This window comes from Seriola dumerili, unplaced genomic scaffold, assembly GCF_002260705.1.
Source record: "Seriola dumerili isolate Sdu_G_001 unplaced genomic scaffold, Sdu_1.0 BDQW01000091.1, whole genome shotgun sequence".
Classification (NCBI taxonomy): Eukaryota; Metazoa; Chordata; class Actinopteri; order Carangiformes; family Carangidae; genus Seriola; species Seriola dumerili.
In genome coordinates this window covers 339179-361606 of record NW_019174346.1, presented here as the reverse complement: position 1 = coordinate 361606, position 22428 = coordinate 339179, and the positions used below count along the sequence as shown (strand labels likewise).

At 40.5% G+C, this 22428-nt stretch overlaps 2 protein-coding genes across 7 annotated transcripts; both read right to left on the bottom strand.

The window, feature by feature from the left end:
* Positions 1–2860: 2860 nt before the first annotated feature.
* LOC111222368 (glycine receptor subunit alpha-4-like) lies at positions 2861–9146 on the bottom strand. Its single transcript, XM_022746079.1, has 8 exons — positions 8954–9146; positions 8215–8282; positions 7078–7301; positions 6001–6083; positions 5778–5915; positions 5463–5677; positions 4047–4205; positions 2861–3259 (listed from the first exon to the last, which is right to left on the bottom strand). The coding sequence occupies exons 1-8, from the start codon at positions 9144–9146 to the stop codon at positions 2987–2989; spliced, it is 1353 nt and encodes a 450-aa protein (XP_022601800.1). The 3' UTR covers positions 2861–2986.
* Positions 9147–11217: 2071 nt separating this feature from the next.
* Positions 11218–20454, bottom strand: aifm1 (apoptosis inducing factor mitochondria associated 1). Of its 6 annotated transcripts, none has more exons than XM_022746014.1 (21): positions 20214–20454; positions 18484–18611; positions 18225–18345; positions 18095–18118; positions 17563–17670; positions 16407–16478; positions 16194–16262; positions 16021–16092; positions 15529–15650; positions 15314–15444; positions 14836–14926; positions 14583–14667; positions 14434–14510; positions 14204–14312; positions 14004–14111; positions 13801–13889; positions 13572–13712; positions 12866–13008; positions 11993–12117; positions 11720–11910; positions 11218–11624 (listed from the first exon to the last, which is right to left on the bottom strand). In XM_022746014.1, exons 1-21 carry the CDS (start codon positions 20299–20301, stop codon positions 11553–11555), a joined length of 2166 nt encoding a protein of 721 aa, XP_022601735.1. In that variant the 5' UTR covers positions 20302–20454; the 3' UTR covers positions 11218–11552. The 6 variants fall into 6 exon arrangements, with proteins under 6 accessions (XP_022601735.1, XP_022601736.1, XP_022601737.1 ...); XM_022746015.1 differs by having other exon boundaries at positions 15529–15647; XM_022746016.1 differs by lacking the exons at positions 16021–16092; positions 16194–16262.
* Between the last annotated feature and the right edge of the window lie 1974 nt (positions 20455–22428).

Below are 22428 nucleotides of genomic sequence, written 5' to 3'. Positions count from 1 at the left end.
GATCTAAAATCATATGACCGGAGGCTCTGCCACGTCTCCAGCCGGTGGACACACTTTGGTGAAGGGTCCCGGGGAGACCAACCCCACTCCCAAAATGGAAAACCAACTTAATGCAAATTCACTACCTCTGTCCTCAAACATTCCCAATTAACTTGTTAGTGTATAACCATGTCTCGAATGAGAAAATAGAAAAATTGAGCCATGTTCCTGTTGTTTGTTTGTTTGTTTGTTTGTTTGTTTGTTTGCATTTGTGCCAAAATGAGCAAAAATAAAAGACTATACTCAGTAAGGGTGCACACATAAATAAGCAATGTGCAATATGCACAGCACAATATGTGAAACACTTTTGCACACTGCATAATTATATATCAGTGTTGTGTGATACATTTTATATGCTATGCATCTTTCTTGCTCATATAGAATTGAGCCATCTTACATGTAATAAAACAGCCAGGGTTCTGATCCACCGCTTCCTGCATACAAAATACATCGAGAGAGTCACTTGGAAAGTATTCCACCATCACAAAACACAAATAGACAATGAATGTATCTAATGTGCAAAGATTTTAGCACTTATCCTCAGTGAGTGTTTGCATCACCCTGTTATATAACACGTTGATCTGGCTTAATTGCTTGTGTTTGACAAGTCAAACAGAGAGTTAAAATGTACTACTAGGGTTTGGGTTGGATTACAGTAACTAACTCACATTGTGTGAGAGCCATAGTGTAGGCTGACATTAAATTCAAAGTCTCACTCAAAAATGGAAAAAATTAAATAAAAATAAGAGCAGTTATTATATTAGACATTCCACATTAAAATCTTGTGCAAGTAAGAAATTGTCTTGTACTGTCCTGTATGTAATCTTGACTGTGTGGGTAAGTGTGACAGTGTAAGTTGTTCACATGGGACATAAAAGAACCAGCAGCTCCCTCTGGTGGCCAGAGATCCAGACTTTGAATCAGAGGTTGTGTTGTATAGATGTGACAAACTGTCTTCAAGAGTTTCTGTCCTTGTCTTTGGTGTGGATAAAGTTCTGGTTTTGGCCATTCCTGCTGTGTGAAGACAAGCTTAATGTATCAGATCTAATGATTAAGATAAAGTATTTTGTCTTTTTTAAAGATACATTTTATTACATAGGACAGTTTCTTTAATAATGTATGTATGTCACAGTTCTTAGAAAAAAGAAAAAAAAATCCCTTTAATGCTATAGAGCACCCAGCGCAGCCTTTACTATATGCAGCCATGTTCTTCCCACTGTATATGCATGTGACAGCTGCCATTTAAATGAAATATTGATATGACAGCTTCATTTTATGACAAGATTTATTTTAAAAATGAGACGAGCTCTCTAGAGACGGACCAAGTCCTCAGTGATGTGCAAACAGAAATGCTAATCCAGCAATATGTTAAAACCTCATGTGCGAGGTACTGAGCTTCAATCATGGGAACAACTCAGACACAGCTATCAGTGGCATTTTGCACATTTACTACATAAAAGTAGAGCAAAGATTAAGAATAACCTTGACTGAGAAAAGTATTAGAGGGACTGGTTGGACACTTCAGGCCTCAGAGAATGACACAGTTTGAAATGTTAAATATCAGAGTGAACATTTAGTGAAATCCTTGCATTTACAGAGAAGAATAAAACAAATTTTGTCATATTACATATGAGGGTTAAAATGAACAGATACACTATGATGCATTCAGCATTTCAAATTAAAGCATTTCTTTATTGTATATTGACCAAAGACCAGGGAGTTTCAGTTTGTTTCTTATAGTAAAATTAACATAGAAAATGTAGTCTCAGTGTAAAACATAGCTGGGCTTTGTTAAACATCAGTGCAACACCCACAGTGAAATAATGTGCTTTTATGTACCTTAATAAGCCATTCCCACTACCCAGCAAACTGAATTCAACCTCATTGCTAAAATGATATATTTAATATGAAGATATCTACTGATTTAATTTGAATGGAAACTAATTGGAATACTGCACCACTCTCCAGAACATACAGTATCATCTAATATTATTTCATCAATTAAATTAATTTGTTACTCTTGTTGAAGGGTTGACTATTGATGATATAAATCTCTGGACAATATGCAAGTTTGAAACTGAAAGCTTGATCTGATGGCTGAAATGGTTGAGATGAGTGATAAATAAAAGGCTAAGTGAGTGCCATGTCAATATATCAGTACACAGTGATGTCTAAAAATCCTTCCTTTCCTTCTTTACACACTGAGGGCTTTAATTTAGATTTGAAACACATTTCAACAACAGATTTTTCTGGTCTTTATTACAGATATGTTTCCTTTTAGGTGCTTCAAAATGTAATTGAACTGATAAATATTATTTTAGATAAAATAGTCATGTTGTATAAAATAGCATTCAGTCCTAAAAGATTGCAGCTGACAAAGAAACAAAGTATTTTAGATGAATGTATTTCCCAGGTCTATAAAGCACAAAGGTGAGAAACACAACAGTTGTTTCAAAGTGTAATTCCCACTTATATGATAAATGTGATATATGTTTTGTCTCTGTGATATGAAACCTATGGCTCAGGACACTGTTGACCAGAGACAGTAGTACACCAGTAAAAAGTAGTGCTGCAATCTGAATACATGTGCACATACAGTATACAGGTGATATAAAGACGTGACTGCACACTGACGTGTACCATATATATACTATATATATATATATATGTATACGTATATATATATATATATATACACATATATGTGTGTGTGTGTATATATATATATATATATATATATACATATATATATAATGTATAAAGCATCAGTGCCAATAAAAAGTGCATTTCTTTGGAAGTATTAAAAATGTAAAGAAATCGTTGGACTCTTCCATGTCACAACACATCTGGTATGGCTCAGCTGAGGACTCTGAGCCTGTAAATGTTTCAGTGAGCAGAGCAGAATCAAAGGTATCCAGTGTCTTTATGGCCCTCGGTTGTTGTGATGTCACAACGCGGCTTGAACGTCTTCATGTCGTAGAACTTTGTAGGTAAGCCAGTACAGGACATTAAACATGAGGAAGCTCATGGGGAAAACAGCTCGGGAGATGGTGTCAATCCTTTTAGCCCGATCCACAAAGCGCCTGCGTATGTCATAGAAACCTAAACCTGGAGGTAAATCAGCAAACACCGGGGTCGCATCCATTTCCGGCGCACTTCCTGTTGACAGTGTGAGTCCAAAACTCTGGAAGAGTAAACCCTGCTGAGCCAGCTCCTCCTCCTGGAAGAAAAGACACAGCACAGAGTAACTCTGCTCTCACTGAGAAACACACGTCTATTTTAGTATACGTCTGTTGTCTTTTTGAGGCAGTGATCAGCTGGTGTTAAACCGCAGTACACACCCTAGCACAGGCGCTGCACTGCTGCCCCCCCCCATGAGGAGCACTGTTGCCTGACGTGTTGTTTCCTTTCACTTTACTGTCACCACTCCCCTGCTGATGGAGACAAAAAGCATGAGACATGAATCCAATCATCAAACAGACTGCGATGTTTTCAACTCCGCTGTGCTGCATATATGTTTCAAACACTAACAAGTAATCATCATCGTTTCTTACTAAGTGAATACAAGTCTGACGTTAATGTGAAGTGAGACAGCTTGAAGATGTCGTCAGATTACATTTCAGTGGCATTGCATGATCCAACAACTGAAGGATTTCAGCAGATGGTTATTGTATTGTGGTATAAATATTAAAAGGTATTAATGAACCCTGCAGCTGCCGTCACACTGCTTCACTTAAGAAATATTTTACTTTAAAGGTGGTTCAGCCTGTTCTGTCTCCACTATTCTTTCTTCTTCTCATGAAATCCACAGTGAGGCAGCAAGACGTACAGAATATTCAGCCAGCAGTGGGATAAGGTAATGGCTTAAATTAATTACAGGTCAACGCTGTCTGCGTTTCCCGGCTGGGGTGCAACATGCAGCTGAGTTGTGTAGCTCGTGCATAGCTGGGCACAGAGAATAGCAGGTGACAGCCGCCTGGGGGGCTGAGTGGGTGGGTTGCACTCACAGTTCTCTGCCGCTGCTGCTCTTTGAGCTTCCTCCTCAATCTGAAGAACTCCTTGTGCTGGCGTGAAACAAAATTAACGGCTGCATACTCCAGGAGTGCAGCAAACACGAAGAGAAGACAAACTGCCATCCAGATGTCTATGGCTTTCACATAAGAAACCTGAGAAACCATGAAAATATCAAATGACTCAAGTCAGATTCTATTAGTGTTCATGACGTGTGAGGCAGCGACATGAAAGTCTACGAAATTAAAACAAAGTCAAGAATGAAATGTCAGATTACACTGTGTCTTCATTGATATTAAACAGAGGCAGCAGTGTAAATATTATTTAAGTAAACTTCACTAAAGTAATAGTCTAAGATAATAAATAAGTATTAGTACAAAAGTATGAGCAGCTTTATGCTCTTTATGCAGAATGATCCCTCAGTATTATTAACATGGAAACGGTGCTTTAATATTAAACACTAGGTCAAGGAGAGAAGTGTAACTGCTTGATATATTTCTGGTTTGATGATGATATTATTTATTACCTGACGATGTGTTCTGTGTGTAAAACTTTAATCTGAGAAGTAACTGGTAACTGTCAAATAAATGTAACTGAATGAAAAGAACAAATTTGTCTCTGACATGATGAAAATAAATATAAAGTAGCAATAAGTTAAATACTCAAGTAAAGTACAAGTACCCCTGGACGTAAGTACAGGACTTAAGTAAATGTACTTAGTTGAGAATTAATTAATTAAAATTTGAGAAGGTGCAACTTTATACATTGTAGTTCAAACTTTACCAGCCACAGCACTGAAATACCTCCATTATAACAATAATTCAGTATTATAATACATAATAATATTTTAAACTGTAAATGGGCCATTCTGCATAATCAGAACTTTAACTCTTTGATATTTCCTGAGAACATCTGAACTTTTGCCCAAAACCTTTAATGCAGGACTTTTACCTGTGGATTTTAACACTCCTTTTAATTAAATAAAAGTCTGTGTACTTTTTCCATTATTGCATTTTTAACCGTTTCCACAGTCCTGGGACATTGAACCAAATATCAGGCTCAATGCATCATCAATGAAATGTGGGGTTGAATTGACTGGAACAAATAGTTCTGCACCTGTAGTCAAAATCCGGCAAAGTTCACTTTAGAGCGGATTCAGAAAACCAGAGTCCAGCCTGAACCTGTGCGGTCAGGTTCATTTCTTATCTTATTGAGATTATTAACATCTCTGCTCCCAATAAAAATAAAGATGAAAATGACATGATGGTTTCTCCTCATGAGGCAACAGGAAGTAATTAAATTAAAATTAGAAAAGTTCAGTGCACACATTCAACCCAATGACCAGTTTTTCAAGAATCTATAATAATCAATAAGTAAGTTGCATCTTCTACACACAAACCAAAATGTCTGACCTTTGGCAGGGAGGCCCTGGAACCGGAGCTCTGCGTTGTCATGGTGAGGACTGTGGTGATGCCCAGTCCCACTCTGGCTGGAGCTGCGTCCATGTTGATCCAGAACGACACCCAGGACAGGATGACCGTGAGCAGGCTGGGGATGTACATCTGGATCAGGTAGTAGCCCATCTGACGCTCCAGGTAGAATTTTACCTCAATGCAGGTGAATTTACCTGAGACAAGAGGAGACAGGTGCAAACTGACAGTCTTATTAGAAGTTGATGGCAGCATCTGTCAGGCGTGTTGGACGGCAGCTTGTCATGCGTCATGTACCTGTGTTGTAGTGCTTGGTGCAATAGCCAAGGCCTTTCTCCTCTTTCAACACAAACTGAGGGAGCGTCAGGTCGTCGGCCACCTGCACCGCCCCCACATCCAGCCATTCAAAAATCAGATCGTTCATGGTGTAGCCGACTGCAAGATAGACACAGGTGTATGACATGTTATCAGTTTATGAATCTGTGTGTGATGTCATCCCCACCATGAATAGTGAACTTACAGCTTTCAAGCTGCATGGTGCACGTCTGGCTGTCCATGGGGAAGTTCTTCAGATCCATGGGGCAGGAAAGAGTAAGAGTCAGCCTGGAAAACACAGACAGCACCTCCATAAAGGAATGAAACCCTCACACTCTATCCATGTCTGGATGTGTGGCTCCTCCTAAACCCCACAGCACCAGCTATTTCCTTCTCACTCACCGACAGTAAGACACACATCCAGCTGCTCTGACCCCTCAGAGCGTCTCCTCTTCATCTTTTTATTCCTCTGTACATGATGTGTCATTACAGAAGAGGACCTGTACACTTATAGGGTGTTGCATGAGTCCCTGAACCCCACCATTAAGATAAAAGAGAACGCACTGAAGTGTGGCACTGAAGCAGCGGTGAATCGTAGCGTAATGGTAAGAAGTTGTAACTAGAATAAACTGTAGAGAAGAGGATGCCATGTTTAAAGCTCTGTTAGTGATTCTGTTCACCTCAGAGGACCAGAGCTGCTGACAGACAACATTTCAGCCTTTTGAAAGCCCCCCTCCCCCTGAACCCGCTGAGTTTCTTTAGCTAACACAGCGTCCTATGTTGAGTTATGATGTCTGTCACGTATTTTACATTCTGTTTTTCACTGTGTTAAGGAGAAGAAGAAGAGGGAAGTGATTGGTGTTGGTGCTTCAGTGTCATCCAGAGATACTGTGGTGTGTAAGTGACTGATTCTGACTGTATGAGCCTGTTGCTTTGTTGGTTGATGGTTAATCCATTAAAGGTTCATCCAGAGAAACTGATGATGTTTCATGTGTAACAGAATCACTAACAGAGCTTTAAACATGGCCTCCTCTTCTCTACAGTTTATTCTAATTATAACTTCTTACCATTACGCTACGATTCACCACTGCTTCGGTGCCACACTGCTGACCTAATCCTGTGTTAGCCTGCAGTTACAGTGTGGGCTGGAAAACACAACTGAGCTGAACTGAAGTGAAACAAACATGTCATTTATTCATTTGGCCACTAAACAAACCCTGGATCTGGACTGTTAGTGTCAGACAGAGACACATCCTGGTGCATCATCTACAGTCAGGATCACCTGATGCTGTAGAGGACATTTCCATTCTGGAATATCCGAAGCAGTTTGTTGTCCGTCGTAACCTCATGGAAGTTTGCTCCCTTCTCATTTGCAAAGAACAGGTCGGGTTTCCAAATGGAGTCCAACATGGAGGGGTCCAGGTCCAAAGAGTCATCTGGATACTCCTTATATGCCAGTCGAGGGTCATTCCACTGCTGTCTCAGAAATACATTGAGGCGGTAGTCCTACAGTACAGAGTTAAGCCATCATTAGTTTCAGATATTTTGCATCTAATTATAATTACACATTTTGATAAACTGTGTGAGAGTGCTGAGATCAAACAGTAAGTCAGTCAGAAACAAATGAAGCAGCTAAGGACCACTGTACATACTGTACATGCTGACTGACAGCCTAGAACGGCAGCAAACAGTTTACAGCTTGATCAGTTAAAAACTGATGAGTCTTCCCAACTCTAAACTTGAATAAATACAAAAAACCACCCAAAACTCTCTATGGGCCTCCTTAATACAGGATGGCCCTTGACGTGATGAGACATGAGAAAATCATGGCTAACATTATGTAATGAACTTAAAGAGAGTGTGTTTACAGTCACTAATTAGTCATAATCTAATGACAGGATGTTTGGGAGTCATGAAATTTGTTCATCCAGAGAGCCAGAAATTCTTCAGATGAATCAACATCTGCTGAGTGGGCATTAAGCAGCTGTATCCAACAACATGGACTGAAGTCCCAGCATGGCAGCACTGCACTGATGGTACAACATACGGAAATATTTCCGCTCTCTAATTCAAACAGCTTTGAGGTATTTGTACTTTAGTTATTCCATGTTTCATGACTATTACTCACTATTTTACTTTTTACTCACTTCATTTCCTGACACTTTAAGTTATCAGCTACTCTTCAGATCCAGATCATTGATGATTATATAGTTCAAATAAATGATGATTTATTATTTGAGAGGAAGAATATGAACACATTAAAATGAGCCTCATCTTGACCAACTACAGCATTAAAGTGATGAGCCACTCTGTGAGCACTCTCACTTTATGATGGTAAAACTTTAAAAAGTACTTTAACTTCAGTAAAATACTGACTGACTCTTAGAGCAGAATAAACTGATGATCATCAAATTCTCACCATAGTTGTTTCAGTGATGGACCCGAAGCTGTTGATGAAGATGTTACAGGTGACGTTGACAGGTGGACCTGACAGAAGCAGATCACACATCATGTTTTCTTAAATACTACTACAATGTTTTCTGACAAGAAGAAGGAGGTTCCTTTCATAATGAGCCACACTTTGTCCTGATACATAGACTCATCCATGATAACCAGAATGAAATTGTGTTGTCATTTCCACTATGCTCCCATTAGTGTAGTCCATCTGTCGACCACTGAAACTGTAAATATTTCAGTGACTCATTTCCTAAGAGGCAATAATTTATTGATTCTCCTTTAGTTACATTAGTGTATTTATAGATAATCGGTCGGGATTTACCCAGCATGCACTGACAAGGATGTGGAGCAAGTATGAAATATATATGAAATGCGACCCCAGAGGCTGAGGGGGAAGTGTGTCAGAGAGAATCTGCTGGACTCACTCATGAGAGAACTCATGAAAAAAGCCTGTGGTGTAATATACAAGGGCAACTGCACATTTCTGACAAAGATCTGAAGGAGTGTAAAAATACCACAACCTGAGGCTGCAGCACAGAAACAGTGACAACACATGACAAACAGAAGAATCAGAGCCTGCAGTGTCTCTCACTTCTGACCCATCTGTGGTTGATTTGTGCTGCTTCGCTGCCCCACTGAACAGCGTTCTCACACCTGTCCTGACACAGGACGTCCTCCCACCGCCCACCACACCACCCTACCTTTGAAGTTCGGTCTGATGCGGGCGTCATAACCAGATGTGCGTCCCATCAGTTTGTCCAGAAAGTCAGATGGAGAGGGGGGCTTGGCTGCTCTACTGGGGAACTTCATCTCCTTACAGAGCACAGACCTGCGAGGAGATGGCTCATCACACTCTGATTCTGATGATTCTGAATACCTCCAAGTATTAGACATTCATTTGTGCTACAGATGTTCAACATCGGACAATTCAGCTAGAAGAGGTACAGAGTTTAGCATCATGCATTTTGTAATTGATAGGTATCACATACTGAACAAGGCTCAGATCAGATGTTTGAATATCTTCAGTGAAATCATCAGTGAAATCACTCGTTCGTACTTTAATCCTCCATCTTACATTAATGAACATTTTCAATTAATGGAACTGTTCTCTTAATTATAGATTACAAAATATTTAATGCATGATTCTTTTCACTTTAAGATAACCACAGTGTTGACATGCCTGTGGTCAAAGAAGCTCATGTCCTGCCTTCTTATTAACAGTACTGCCATCAATGTCAAATCACATTAAACACTGTCAAATAAACACGCTGTTTAATTCTCCTATTAACTGAATGAAGATTGAGATACTCCAACTTTAAATTGTGTCTTACCTGCCTTGTAGAAAAACGAAAGATGAAGTCCACGTCATACAAAAGATGTGCCACAACATTCTTAGTTTCCAGAAACAACAAATGTTTAAAGGAGAGAAAAATAAGAAAGAAAAACACTTAGAAGAAGAGAAGTTGTTGTTAGCTCTTCCAGTCAGACTCTGTCTTCTGGGCTCAGCTCAACCTCCCTCTCTGCAGGTGTAAAATACAGGAAGCTGCTGCTGTATAATTCAAATCCAAGGGAAGTTTTTTTCTGCCTGTTTGTGTGGATGACTTCAAGCTTTATCTCTTTTTTATGGCCATATGCATGCTGAAGGAATTGCTGCAAGAACATTTAAAGAGACAGGACCACTTTCATAGCAGAGTGGCCTCACATTGCTCATCATCATCATCATCATCATCATGACAGTATCAGATTAGCAGAAACATTTGGGATTCGAACCAGAGATAAAAAATATTAAAACTATTAAATATAATTTATTCTAAAAGATGTTATATAAAGATATATTTGTTATATCATGTTGTATCATTGATCAGTGATTATTAACCCACATCCAAAGACTTGATGAAGCCAGTTCATATGAAATATTCAATAACTAATTAAAGACTTTTGTCTCTTATTTCAGAACCTTCACATCAGATTAACCCCTGACATCGTCCACTGTGTTTTTCACAGTGTGCAAATAAACTATTGATTGTAAAGTAAAAAAAAACAAGCCAACATTATCAGTATATAATGTCCTATGTCTACAGATGTTTGGAATAGATTTTAATTTAGATCAACTAAGGAAATCATTTAAACCAATTTAAAAAATCCTTATCAACAAAGAACATAACGTGATCACGGCATCTTCCAGACTGCAGATTTCAGACAAAGGTCTGTTAACAAGATCATTGTTGCTTTCAAAAGGGTGAAAAGATGAAGCTCCAATTAATTCAAGTCCAACACATTTCTGTGAGTGTCAGTACAGATTCAGAGGTTCTTTATCTTAAAGTTTCTGGTCTAATTATTTCATTTTCAAATCGCTGGTCAAATCCAGATACAAATGTAGAAGCTCATGTTTATTCCTTCATACAGAGGCAGAGGCAGTTCAGCCATTTACTCATGTAAAATTAATGTCAAAGAAAGCAATGGGACGTTATGGCTGCACGTGTTTGCCTCATACTTGAAAGGCCATTCCACACTTCGCTCTGAAGCCCACAGTGTCAAATAGGATGAGAAATGTGTGAGAATATGAAACATGAATCCTAATAACAAGAAGCCCACAGTTAGAATAAACTGTTTCTGCATGCTTGAGCATTTTTACCTCCGGAGAAGATAAGTAGGCCAAGCTTCATTTCAACGCTGTTTTTGTTGAAGAGCACATTGGACCTACTTATTTAGATTGTAATTCCACACACTGTAAAATGTCATTAATGCAAGTCTGCCTGTACAACATTAAGTGCTTTTATCTGAGGTTAAACCTTCAACATGGCCTCAGTCAATCTTAAGGTCCATCACAGTAAATGTGCCGGGCAGTACACACTGATGCTTCAGGACAGATGAGCTGAACCATCAGTCACAGCTCAGATTAATGCAGGTCAACTTATCATCAGAGACATTATCAAGAAGCACAAAATGAAAATAAACGGATCAGTCCAATTTAAAAATAGCTTTTATTGCAGCTTTTCTCACGACAAGCTGCTGTGATCACACAGATGATCCATGTTTAACATCTTCAGCCTGGTGGGAAGCGAATATTCAATCACACGAGTTTGGGCGTAGCAGGAAGATGAGACAGTGATTTCTCCTGAATAGAAAAAAAAACTAACGAAACAGGTGCAGCAGATACAAATTTCAAATATGAAAATATTTCAGCCACATGACATAATTTACATTGAACGTCCAGTTTTGTATGCGTGATCATTTGTGTCTTAAACACAGTGGCAATGGCTGCCAAAGTTCAGTCTTCACATTAACAGCTCCATCATCTTAATCTTCGTGGATGTTGAACAGCTTTGCCACTTCGTTCAGATCTGCGTGTTCCTCTCCATCCTTGATGATCTACAAACAGGAGACAAAGACCATTTACATGAACCAAAGATACTGATTATTGATTACGATGACATGTATTTTCCTTACAAAGGGACAGAGTGTACCTTCCTTGCGATGGGCATTCTGTTGAACACATTCCACAGGATGATGCCCACCACCACCTTGTCTCGCAGGTAGAAGATGACTCCTTTGCCGTAGCCGTCTTTGTGCTGCTCCACAGCAGGTGCAGGTGTTGAAGAGGCCACTGGGCTCACGGCTGTGTCCTCCGTTTCACTCTCTGAGCGGATCCCGGTTCCTGCAGCACGTTTAACGACAAAGGCTCAAAGTTTGTTTTTACTTTGTAGGATTGAGATTTTTCCACCAGACAGTGAATGTACCTGACTTCTCTGTAGCAGCTTTAGGTGTGTCCTTGGCCGTGGCTTTGGCAAACACTCCTACTGTTGGAAGGCTGCTGTCAACGATCCCGATGGCTTCATAGCCCACATCAGGGCCCAGGTCACTCCTGTGACAAACCACATGGACCAATGGAAACATATTGAAGCTCTCTCTCATCACAGATTTCTGTTTCCTGTGCTATTACAAGACTTTTCAGTGCAACAATATTTTCATATCCTAATGATGTTGATTTTAAGCTAAGCCAATATATATTGTCAATGCACATATACTGTAAGGTTAAACCAAGTCATCTCAACTACATCGTCTCAGCAAACAAAATCTTCAGCAGATTTTCATCCTCAGTTTTGTGTATGTGTGTTTCCACTGCAATAACCCATGTTGTAGGTGTCACACTTCGGCAGCTGGTAAAAACAAAAGGCAGCAGTCATCTGTGCAGTGAGGACCACGCTTCACTCTACTTCATAGTTAGTAGAGTGGTTGGTTTAGAGGTAGTTAGTTTAGTTAGTATTTTGATGATGGGCTTGAAAACTGTCTGTCTGACTAATGCAGCCCTCCGCTGCCAACTGCTGCCTTAATGTCCTCTAAAAGCATTTTAAATATTTGATGGTATTCAAGACTTCAGAGCAATCAAGCATTTCATCTGACTTCTAAAAGGATTAAATCTGAGTCATTTGCAGAACTGTACATGCTGCCCCCACTTATTTAAATAAAACCTACAAGCGTGGACGAGTGCAATCAACAATTCAGACTGGCCCTCGCTTTCTAAAGTATCTGCTTCATGTCCAGTTAAAGCTCGTTTCATGGTTTTGAGCCACAGCTGTCATTTGGAAAACAGGAAGTAGTCTAATACCCACCAGAACATAGACTGATGCCAGTAGGGTTTGCTGGCCCCGGTCATGTTCTCTCCTGCTAGTCTACCACTCACAACAGCGTGGTCGTGGTGCTCCACCCGTCTGCGGCCCAGTCTGATGTCGTAGAAACATGCAGCATCTCCTGCCTGAAACGAGGATATGTGACGGATTAGAACGTGTAATTATCATTCCATGTTTAATAATAGCTAATGAGATGGTTTTCATAAAAAAAAAAAACAACAAAAAAAAAAACATGACTTGAGTTTTCATGAAGAGGACACTATAATCAAAGGACAGACTGAAAAGGTCAAACACGTCCAACACTGTGTGTAAACCACATTAAACCTTCTTTTTAAATCCAGTCAATAAAAAAACACTTTGCACCAACTTCCTTTAAAAGTAGGTGCTAACACGTTTCTCTGTGTTTAAATAAATACATGTTTGACCAACTGGAAAAACAAGGGTGAGAGTTCATCTACACATCATGAGCTCAAGCCTTTGAAATGAACTAAGATCTAATGTTCAACATTAAGATTACTGCCACAACCAGTGATGAGTTACTACATCAGGTGAACGTGACAGACAGCCACAGTACTGTACAGAGGTGATAATGTCATCATACAGGTGGAGGGACGATCTGTCAGCTCTTCATGATGATGCTGACTGTTGTTACTGGAAGACCTCAACCACCTCATGAGCTTAAACTTACCACCCAAATATTGGACCTGGCCTGCAGCTCCGCATTGACCCGAAAACCACCAAAGTCAGAGTCCACCTCCAGACCTGCTGACTTAGCAAGGTCACAGTTGGGCTCCAAGCCAACAGCTGCAACAATGTGATCCGTTTTCACCTGCAAGGCAAGGCACACAATAATCAGTGACTAATAAGTCTGTGGATTCCCTGAACTAGACATTACATGTGCAGATATGTGAACCTACCAATCGGCCATCCTTCAGCTGGATTTCTAATTTATCATCTTTGTAGTTCACAGATTTCACCAAAGCTTCAGAGATGATTTTTACACCCTCTAGAAAACCAAGGGGAGAATGTTTTTAACTATTAATGAAAAGAAGATTTTTTATATATGAAGAAAAGCTCCCAGATGAAATGAGGTTCAGACAAGCTATCAAGTGACATGAACCTTTCTTGACTTTTTCTGTTGTCCAGTTGCTCAGATACTCAGGCAGCACTTTTCCCATGTTGCCCTTCTCAGGGAACATCTGTATCACCTCCAGACCAGATTCAGTCGCTGCCAAGAGAAAAAACAACAGAGCATCAACTCACAGTTAAACATTGTCATCCTCATTTACTCTGTTCTGTCCTCTTGTCCAGGAGTCTTACATCTCCTGCCGAGGGCACAGGCCAGCTCGCTGCCCAGGAAGCCGCCTCCAATGATGGTGATGGAGCTGATGCTTCTGGAGACCTTGTCCAGTGATTTGAAGTCATCGATCTGTGGAGGAGAACAACTTTTTTTTTTACCATCACTTCCACAGAATATGACACTTTAGTGCTTTGCTTTGTACTACCAGAACAGAAACAGAGCTAACGCCCCCTTGTGGCGAAACACTGACCTTGCGGAACAAAGTCGTCCTCTTGGTCACGTCCTCTCCCGCTCTTTCAATGGCCTGTAGATTTCTTGGCATGCCGCCTGAGGACCAAAGTTCAAATTTGTTTCCACCAGGTGTAAGCCACATGCAGCGATGAATGCGTTGACACTTACCTGTAGCAATCAGACACTTGTCGTATGAAATCTCAGTGTCATCGTCCAGTTTCACTTTGTTTCCTCTCACGTCCATGTGAATCACCTACAACAGATTCAATCATGTATTTGTTCTGCTCACATAAAAGTCTAAGAACATATTTACAACTTCTAACTTCAGGTGTGAATCTTTTCTCCAACTGCCAACATGTACTGTATCTAATCATGAAGTGCACACGCTGTAGTGTCTGATAGAAAACAAATACAAACTGACCTTTTTGCCTGTGAGAACAGCCACACCCCCGTTTTCTGCACTATTGAATTCCTCCGGATGAATGTAGAATGATAGCGGCTGGAAGTAGATACTGGCAAATAAATAAAAAGATATTAAATGGATTGAACATTCTTTCTTGTAACCTGCTGAAGTAAACGGGCAGCAACTCAAACTCAAACCAGCCAAAAGTAACAAGAAATCTGAACCATACACCAGCAACCTTAGTTGATATTATGACAACAAGTTGTAAAGACGCTACATCCTTCAGGTCCAAATATCATTTACAACACAGGATGTGGTGCAACTTTTGTTTTGTATCAACAGGGGTTTGTTGTGACCAATGTGAGAAGAGGAAGTCAATGGTAACAGAGTGTCTAAGTGCTGCTGTGAACAGTGAATGACATCACAGTAATAACCACGCAACCATTATTAGAGAGAGACAGAGACAGACGTGCAACAGATCACCAGAAAAACACACCTTCTCTCCTTCCCATTCCACTGTTTGAATCGCAGAGTTTCTGTCACACCGGGGTCGTCAGAGAACCACAGCTCCTTCGACAGAGGAGGTCTCATGTATGGAAGGTCTGACTCCTCAGTAACAATTAAAACCTGGTAGCACACATGAAAACATTTAACGGAGAAACTCGGGTACAATGAGGTGGGTAAAGAAGTGAAAACAGAAGCCTGACTGACCCTGGCTCCGGGGTCTCTGGCTCGAATAGACCGGGCAGCAGCAAAAGAGGCGGTACCTCCACCGATAAGGAGGTAGGGGGCGTGTGACGGGACACTGGGAGAAGCAGGTGAGGAGTCCGCTGCTTGAGTTTGAGACAGTGAAGGCAAAAGAGAGCAAGCGAGAGAAAAGCAATAAAGAGAGAGAGACACTGTCAGTACATGATCTTACATGTTCATCAGTGCCAGTTCATGACCTACACAAACACACACAGGTAAATGGACCTGGTAAATAAAAGAAACTCATTCCTCATGTGAGTGAAATTAACCTTTATCATTACAAGAACCCAAACAATGTGACAGAGACATGAACGAGCAGGAGGAAAAGCTGTAATGAGAAAACTGTTAAAAATGTAAACAGAAGAGAAGCTTGTGTGAAATTAACATTAACATTATCAGAATGGGACAAAGTATCGGTGCCTTCCCACCCCAACCGGAGGTGGACTACGGTCTTACCACTCTCTGCCACGACTTCCGGCTGAGGCTCGGCCAGCACTGCTGCAGGCCTCTCTGCTGCTGCTGTAGGTTCTGTTAGTACAACCATCATTTCACCAGTTAAGACACAATCAACCCTCACATGTGGTAAAGTGCATCACTGGCTCCGTGCACAGCTCTGACTAAGTGCTTACCACTCTCTTCAACAGGTGCAGCTGGTACTGTTAGCTCAACTGGAGATGGCTCAGCTGGGAGTGCTGGTTCTGGTAGTATAGTGGTAAAAGTTACATAATGCCTCTAATGTGCACTAACCCCAATATGTAAATCCATCTTTCACTGAGACTGAGGTCAGAAGACATAAGATCTCCAACAGAATGAACAGACCAGAGGGTCTGCTCAGGTCTTACCCTCCTCAACTACAGGTGCAGCAGGTGGCTCTGCTGCCTCTTCTGGGGAAGCTCCCACCACCGGTTCATCTGCTGTTGAAGCAATCCATAGTTTGGTTTAGACTGAGCTCTTTAGAGATCATTGAAGGGGGGACTATCAGGATCCATGCATTTCTTCAGCTTTACCCAGTACTATTCTGCAGAGCATGCAAACTATCAGCACACTGACTGGAAGCTGCCCAGTTTGTTTCTGCTTGCACAGACACGTACTTAAGGTTCACCACATTATACCAGCAGCTTCTTGGTTAAAAGCTTGTCAGCAAGCTGACGTTACTGCTGACTCTGTTCAGTCATCCACATGTAGATGTTTCTGCATATTCACCCAGTTATTAGTAATCCTCTACTATCAAATACAACTGCACTTATATTTGACAGAAATTTTACAATAGGGCTCAGCATGCAATAATAAGTTTCATCAAGTATGACTGCTAATGTTGACACACACTGTTGTTCACACGTACAAGGGACTTTTTCTAACTTCTTGTTTAGATTAGAAACTATAATGTAATTCACGTTACAGGACAGCTTCCAATCATGAACTATATTATCACATTATAGTTCACATTTAAAAAGTACTGTGAGCCCTCCATTTGACACATGTCCCTCACATGTGATCATATGATAGAAACCTTCACAAGGAGCCGACACATTAGTAGAAACAGAAATATACAGTTCAGAATGGAGGAGAGTCTGAAGCTACACTGAAACTGTACAAAGGTTTGATTTACAGAGAATAATAACATCAGGCAGAACACACTGATAATGACACATGCATCATTGAATACAAGAAGACGGACACATGCAACAAGATGTCACAGTTGATGCAGTAAACAGCTTCTGGATACAGACACCATTAACAAGTTAAACATACCCACCGGGCCTCGAGTATAAATCCTGTCATCACCATAACATTGTATTTAACACATCACTCAAGAGTCAGGTGTGGTCTGTTATCTTGCACTCACCTGACTTCACCAGTTGGTGTCACTGAATCTAACCTACAACACGTGTACAAAGTGTATCTGTACTTTTTCCTATCACTTTTGGTTCAAACAGGCTTCATAAAGGAGGCCCTTTATACACATGCATTTAGAAGTGTAGGACAGAATCAGACTACCTGGGAGTGGTTCAGCTGATTCACAGGGGGCCGCTGCTTCAGCATCAGGGGCCGGAGGACTCGGCTCCTCTGGTGAAAGTGCTGCTTGAAGTTTTGGCTCAGGGACGGCTGAGACAGAAATTAACAGACTGATCAAGCAGCTATGAAGTGATCAACTTAGACTGATATTCAATATATCATGTGACATTCAGACAATTAATTAATCAGAAACAGATCAGGGAGAAGACATTTGGTCACAAAAATAATTTAAATACAGTTTGTTTTGTCCCAACATCAGCTGTTTACAAGCCAATAAGGAGGAAGCTGCACTGTGCACTTCAGCTGATTTTACAGCAAAAAACCTTCAACTCCAATTTAAAAACAAAGAGTCACACAGAAAACACTATATATACTGTTATATCAGATGTCTGTAGCTCATGAACAAGCTTTTTCTTCATTATCACACTGTATCATGGGTCAGTCAGACTATGTATTAAGTTATTGACAGAGGTCATAACAGAAGACATATAGTATTTAGTCAGACATAACTCACCTTCTGTCTCAGTGGCTTCTACAGCTAAAATAAAACAAAAAACAACAAAAACATATTCAAAATGTGAAATTCTTCATTGCAATCAGTCAAAGTTTTATAATCAGTAATACCAGTTATTAAAGACTCTCACCAGGAGGCTCTGATTGGGAGGGTATGGTTGTTTTTTGTGAGGCTGCTTTATGAGGTCTGGATGAAATTTCTGCCATACGTTCCATATATCTCTGTTGGTCTCCCTTTACGGTTCGGTAGGCCTATGAAAACAAAAAATGCTCAAATCTGCCAATCAGATCCAGTCAACTGTGAGGTGTGAATATCTGAACAGGCAAACAATGTTTATATTCAAATGAACCCAATAACTTTTGATGAATGTGCTGCATGTCACAACTCACATATATTCCCCCACCAAGGCAGGCAGCTCCGACTAGGAGGACGTACAGCTTATTTTCCCCTCCTCCCCCTGCAGACCCGCTGGACATGTGGGTTGCTGGTACACGTACTGCACTGCCATTGGTCAGCCCTGAAGACAGGAAACAAATAAACTGCATCAACTTCAGTCTTCAGAGCGTGTTGACTATCACACTGAACTTGGATTAACAGATTAAATCGGTCACGTTTGAAAATGACTTTAGTTAGTTCAGTAAAACACCAAAACAGGAGATCCTTTGTTTATGTTGATCAGGCTGCAGCTGTCTGACTGACAACACAGCTGAATCACAACACATCACTGATCAGTCAGTAGCTTACTGCTATTTGGCTGACTGAAGAGTGAAGATTGGGCGAGACACAACAAGCATGACACCATGTGTTCCACCATCTTTTCTATAGTCATACCATGTGAAGAGGTGTTTAAATGCATGAGTTACTAGCTTGGTGACAATGTGAAATATGCAGACAAGCAATCTCAAAAGTTGAAGCTATTTGTGTAAATACTGCTAGCTGTGTAATACATCTGTAGGATCTGCCTGTGGATGTTGGCAAAGAAAACATGTCTCATTTTATCTCTTTCCTCGGGTATCGGTCAGGACCCACTCCCCCGTCTCCAGCTGTTTCAAACTGCTGCTGCTCAGTTTATTACAGGGACAAAGAGCCATGATCAAATCACCCTGCTACTTTCCTCTTCACACTGACTCCCTGATTTAGAAATGATCTCAAAATGTCACTGCTCACCTTACAGGCCTTAAATCACTTTCTTCCTGAACACCTATCTGGTTTACTGACCAGGTGTGCGTCCTGTCCACCACCGATATCTGCTGGTGGATCCCAGCTGGGTCCTCCCAGGTTCGGCTTGTGACAAAAGGTGACAGGGCTTTTGCTATCAGAGCACCCACCCTCTGGAACAACCTGCCTGTTGAAGTCAGACATGCTAAGTCCTTTGCTGCTGTCAAAATGTTTGACATAGGTTGTTATTTAATCTGATTACTCCTATTCATTTGATCTTTTCTACCTTTATTAGGAAACATGTTGTATAAATAATTTATTATCTTTATTTTATTATATCACAAGATCCTCAATGTGAGCACCTTAAGCTGAATATTACATGTCAGCATTTCAGCAGCTTTGACTTGACAATCCCCAGAATGAAGGGACTCACACACTTCAACAGAATCCCTGTCTGTTAATTGTGTTAATTGAAGACAACACACACACACACACACTTTCCTCTACTGACTCCCGACATGAGACAGTCCAGTCACCTATAGTCATGTACCCATTGAATTTCTCCTGTCAGGGACTGAAACAACAACAACACCGTGATGGTGGTAAAAATCTGACGAGGTACAGAATATGTTGTACCACTGAACAGACACACTACAACCTGAATGCTAACGTGGCGGGAACGTGTTTGACAGTGAAACATTTTATTCACTATCTGTCTGACAGACTGTAACATCTACAACTAGTGAGATGCAGTATGGTTGAAGTTAGCAAATTATCGACATGTCACTTCTGCATGAAACTGTTTGCTAATTCGCTAAGTTAGCACTGTAACAGACAAATGTTCAGACTATAAACCAAGCTAGCGGACATTAACCTGTCTTAATAAACCGACACTGTGTGTAACGTGTGTTTGAATTGAGGCCAGCTAACCAGGAGACAGTCACTGTGCCTGGAGACTGACCTGCTCTTCTCACACTCTGCCGGCTCAGAGTTGATGAGTCTCTCGCCAGAGGAGCAAGCTTCTTCCACACAGTTCTACATTTCAGCATCGTGGCTTAGCTCCGCGTGACGGTTCCCGGTTCAGTAGCCGACTTGTCGGATAGGACCACTGGCTAGGTACCGCTGATCAAGTCCTATAGACAGCACGTACTGACAACTAGCAGCACCGCGCTACACGCCAAGGCCAGACACAGGTCATACGTTTGAAGGGAATCATGGGTAATTGTAACGTCTCTTCGAACACCTCAGATTGGTCACCGCTAGAAAACGAAGGTAGGATAACGCCATTGACGGAAAGATGGCGGCAGCGGTGAACGTGAGTTCGCTAAAGTCTCAAACGGATGGACAGGGTTTTGTTGTTGTGGTTGTGTTGTGACGGATCAGAGGATTTTACAGAGCTACAGTCACCAGCTACAGACTGAATGTTACTGCTTCTCACGTGACACACACTCTCTGTTTTAAACTGTGTAACACCATGTGGCACCACTTTCCACCTCTGTTCTTCAGGCTCTTTGGTGACTATCGTTAACTATAAACTGTAGTCGTAAACCAATTTCTTGTTCCCGACATTTCTGCAGTTAAAATACAACCCAGGTTCACTGCTGCCCTCCACAGACGGTTGAATGTACTGCAACTCGATCAGGAGAAATTTTCCAAGAAACCGAAACAACCGTCTGGGGGAGGTAACCGAGAAGTACAGCACATAATATTAACTTTTTGTGAGTAAATTAACCATAAACACATGAATATATAATATCAGTGAATAAAAGGAATATATTAAATATATGTCACTGAAAACACAGGAGGTAAAAAAAGTAGAACAAGAGAAAACTGCCCCTGTCATGTAAGTATTTATATCCATGGATTTGTATTTTAACTAAATGAAAACATTATTATTGTATGTGGGTGTAATGTAAGTCATGCAGACAAATCTTCATTGGGTTTTCACTGAGTCATAATGTATGAATATGAAATTTACCAGTGATGTGATAAACTAGGTCACTATGTCGCCCTCTGGTGGCTTAACTGAAATCTACAGAGGTGACATTGTGTCTGTTGACAGTATTTACTGACTGACTGAATATTGAGAGATCACACTGTTTCCCTCTGCAGTGGACTTCACACTGTGTCTGTGTCTGTTGTTCATGTTGACACAGCTGATTCTCCTTAACAGTTTTATTTTGACAATGAGGATGTATGTACTTCCCTTCAGAGAGGAAATTTAAATGATTCGTGGGATGTCTTTGTTTTTACTGTCAAGAGAAGTTAATAATGAACTTCTCTCACAGGATGAAAGATCATTTGATGTAAAACGAGCCTTTGTGTTGCTGTTGTCTTTTGTGTATTTCATTAGCTCATCTGTGTCTCATGTGTTCATAATGTATTCGATCACGTGACTGATAATCATGTTAAAGTTAGAATAATTAACACAAATTAGGGACTTATCTAGACTTAATATAACTGTACCCTACCTCTGGTTCTACCACTAATATTATGACCAACAATGCTACTATTATTAATATCAATATCGCACTCACACTATTATTAGTACTTTTACTACTAATACTCAATGTTTATTTTGGGCCTATATCACATGTCATAGCATCATCTAAGTATCTTTGTAAGAAAATATATTATACAAAATACACAAAAACAACACATATAATCAATGATAAAATAAAATGACTATGATTCATAATGAGTTCCTGATCCTCCAACCAGACGATAAGGATTTACAGTTCCTCATGCCCCTTCAGTTACTAAGAAACCAGCCTGAGGTCTGTGTTTTAGTCTGTTTCTCTCTGTTAAAAGCATTTCTTGTTTCTGTAGAGTTGACAAACCACATAAACAAACAAACAAATAAACAACATTACAACAGCAACATGAAATCAATAACATGTTCATCGTATTAAAGATAAGATCTTTGAACGACGTGACTCAGAGTCTCTGTGTTATTCAGTAGGTCAATGCAACTCAAACCTGTCAAACCTCATGATTTGTTTTGTCTTCCCTACAGCCCAACATCCACTTGCCCCGAGCACTTGAGAAAATAAACATTATTCTCTCTTTCTCTCTCCCCTCCTCTGTCTCTCTATGTCAGTGTGATCAGTTTCTTGACTTCCTCCTTTGGAGTGGCTGGGCTGAATACCAGAACACAGGATATGCTTCGCAGTGCT

What these genes read in the sequence shown, in the direction of transcription:
- LOC111222368 (XM_022746079.1), bottom strand. Translation starts at nt 9,146, where the DNA reads ATGTCTAATACTTGGAGGTATTCAGAATCATCAGAATCAGAGTGTGAT. An exon ending in CCATCACTGAAACAACTATG is followed by an intron (nt 7,302 to 8,214) that starts GTGAGAATTTGA and finishes TCTGTACTGTAG; the next exon opens with GACTACCGCCTCAATGTATT. An exon ending in CACCATGCAGCTTGAAAGCT is followed by an intron (nt 5,916 to 6,000) that starts GTAAGTTCACTA and finishes TCTATCTTGCAG; the next exon opens with TCGGCTACACCATGAACGAT.
- aifm1 (XM_022746014.1), bottom strand. Translation starts at nt 20,301, where the DNA reads ATGCTGAAATGTAGAACTGTGTGGAAGAAGCTTGCTCCTCTGGCGAGA. An exon ending in GCCTTGGTGGGGGAATATAT is followed by an intron (nt 18,346 to 18,483) that starts GTGAGTTGTGAC and finishes TTGTTTTCATAG; the next exon opens with GCCTACCGAACCGTAAAGGG. An exon ending in TGGCATCAGTCTATGTTCTG is followed by an intron (nt 12,118 to 12,865) that starts GTGGGTATTAGA and finishes GGTTTGTCACAG; the next exon opens with GAGTGACCTGGGCCCTGATG.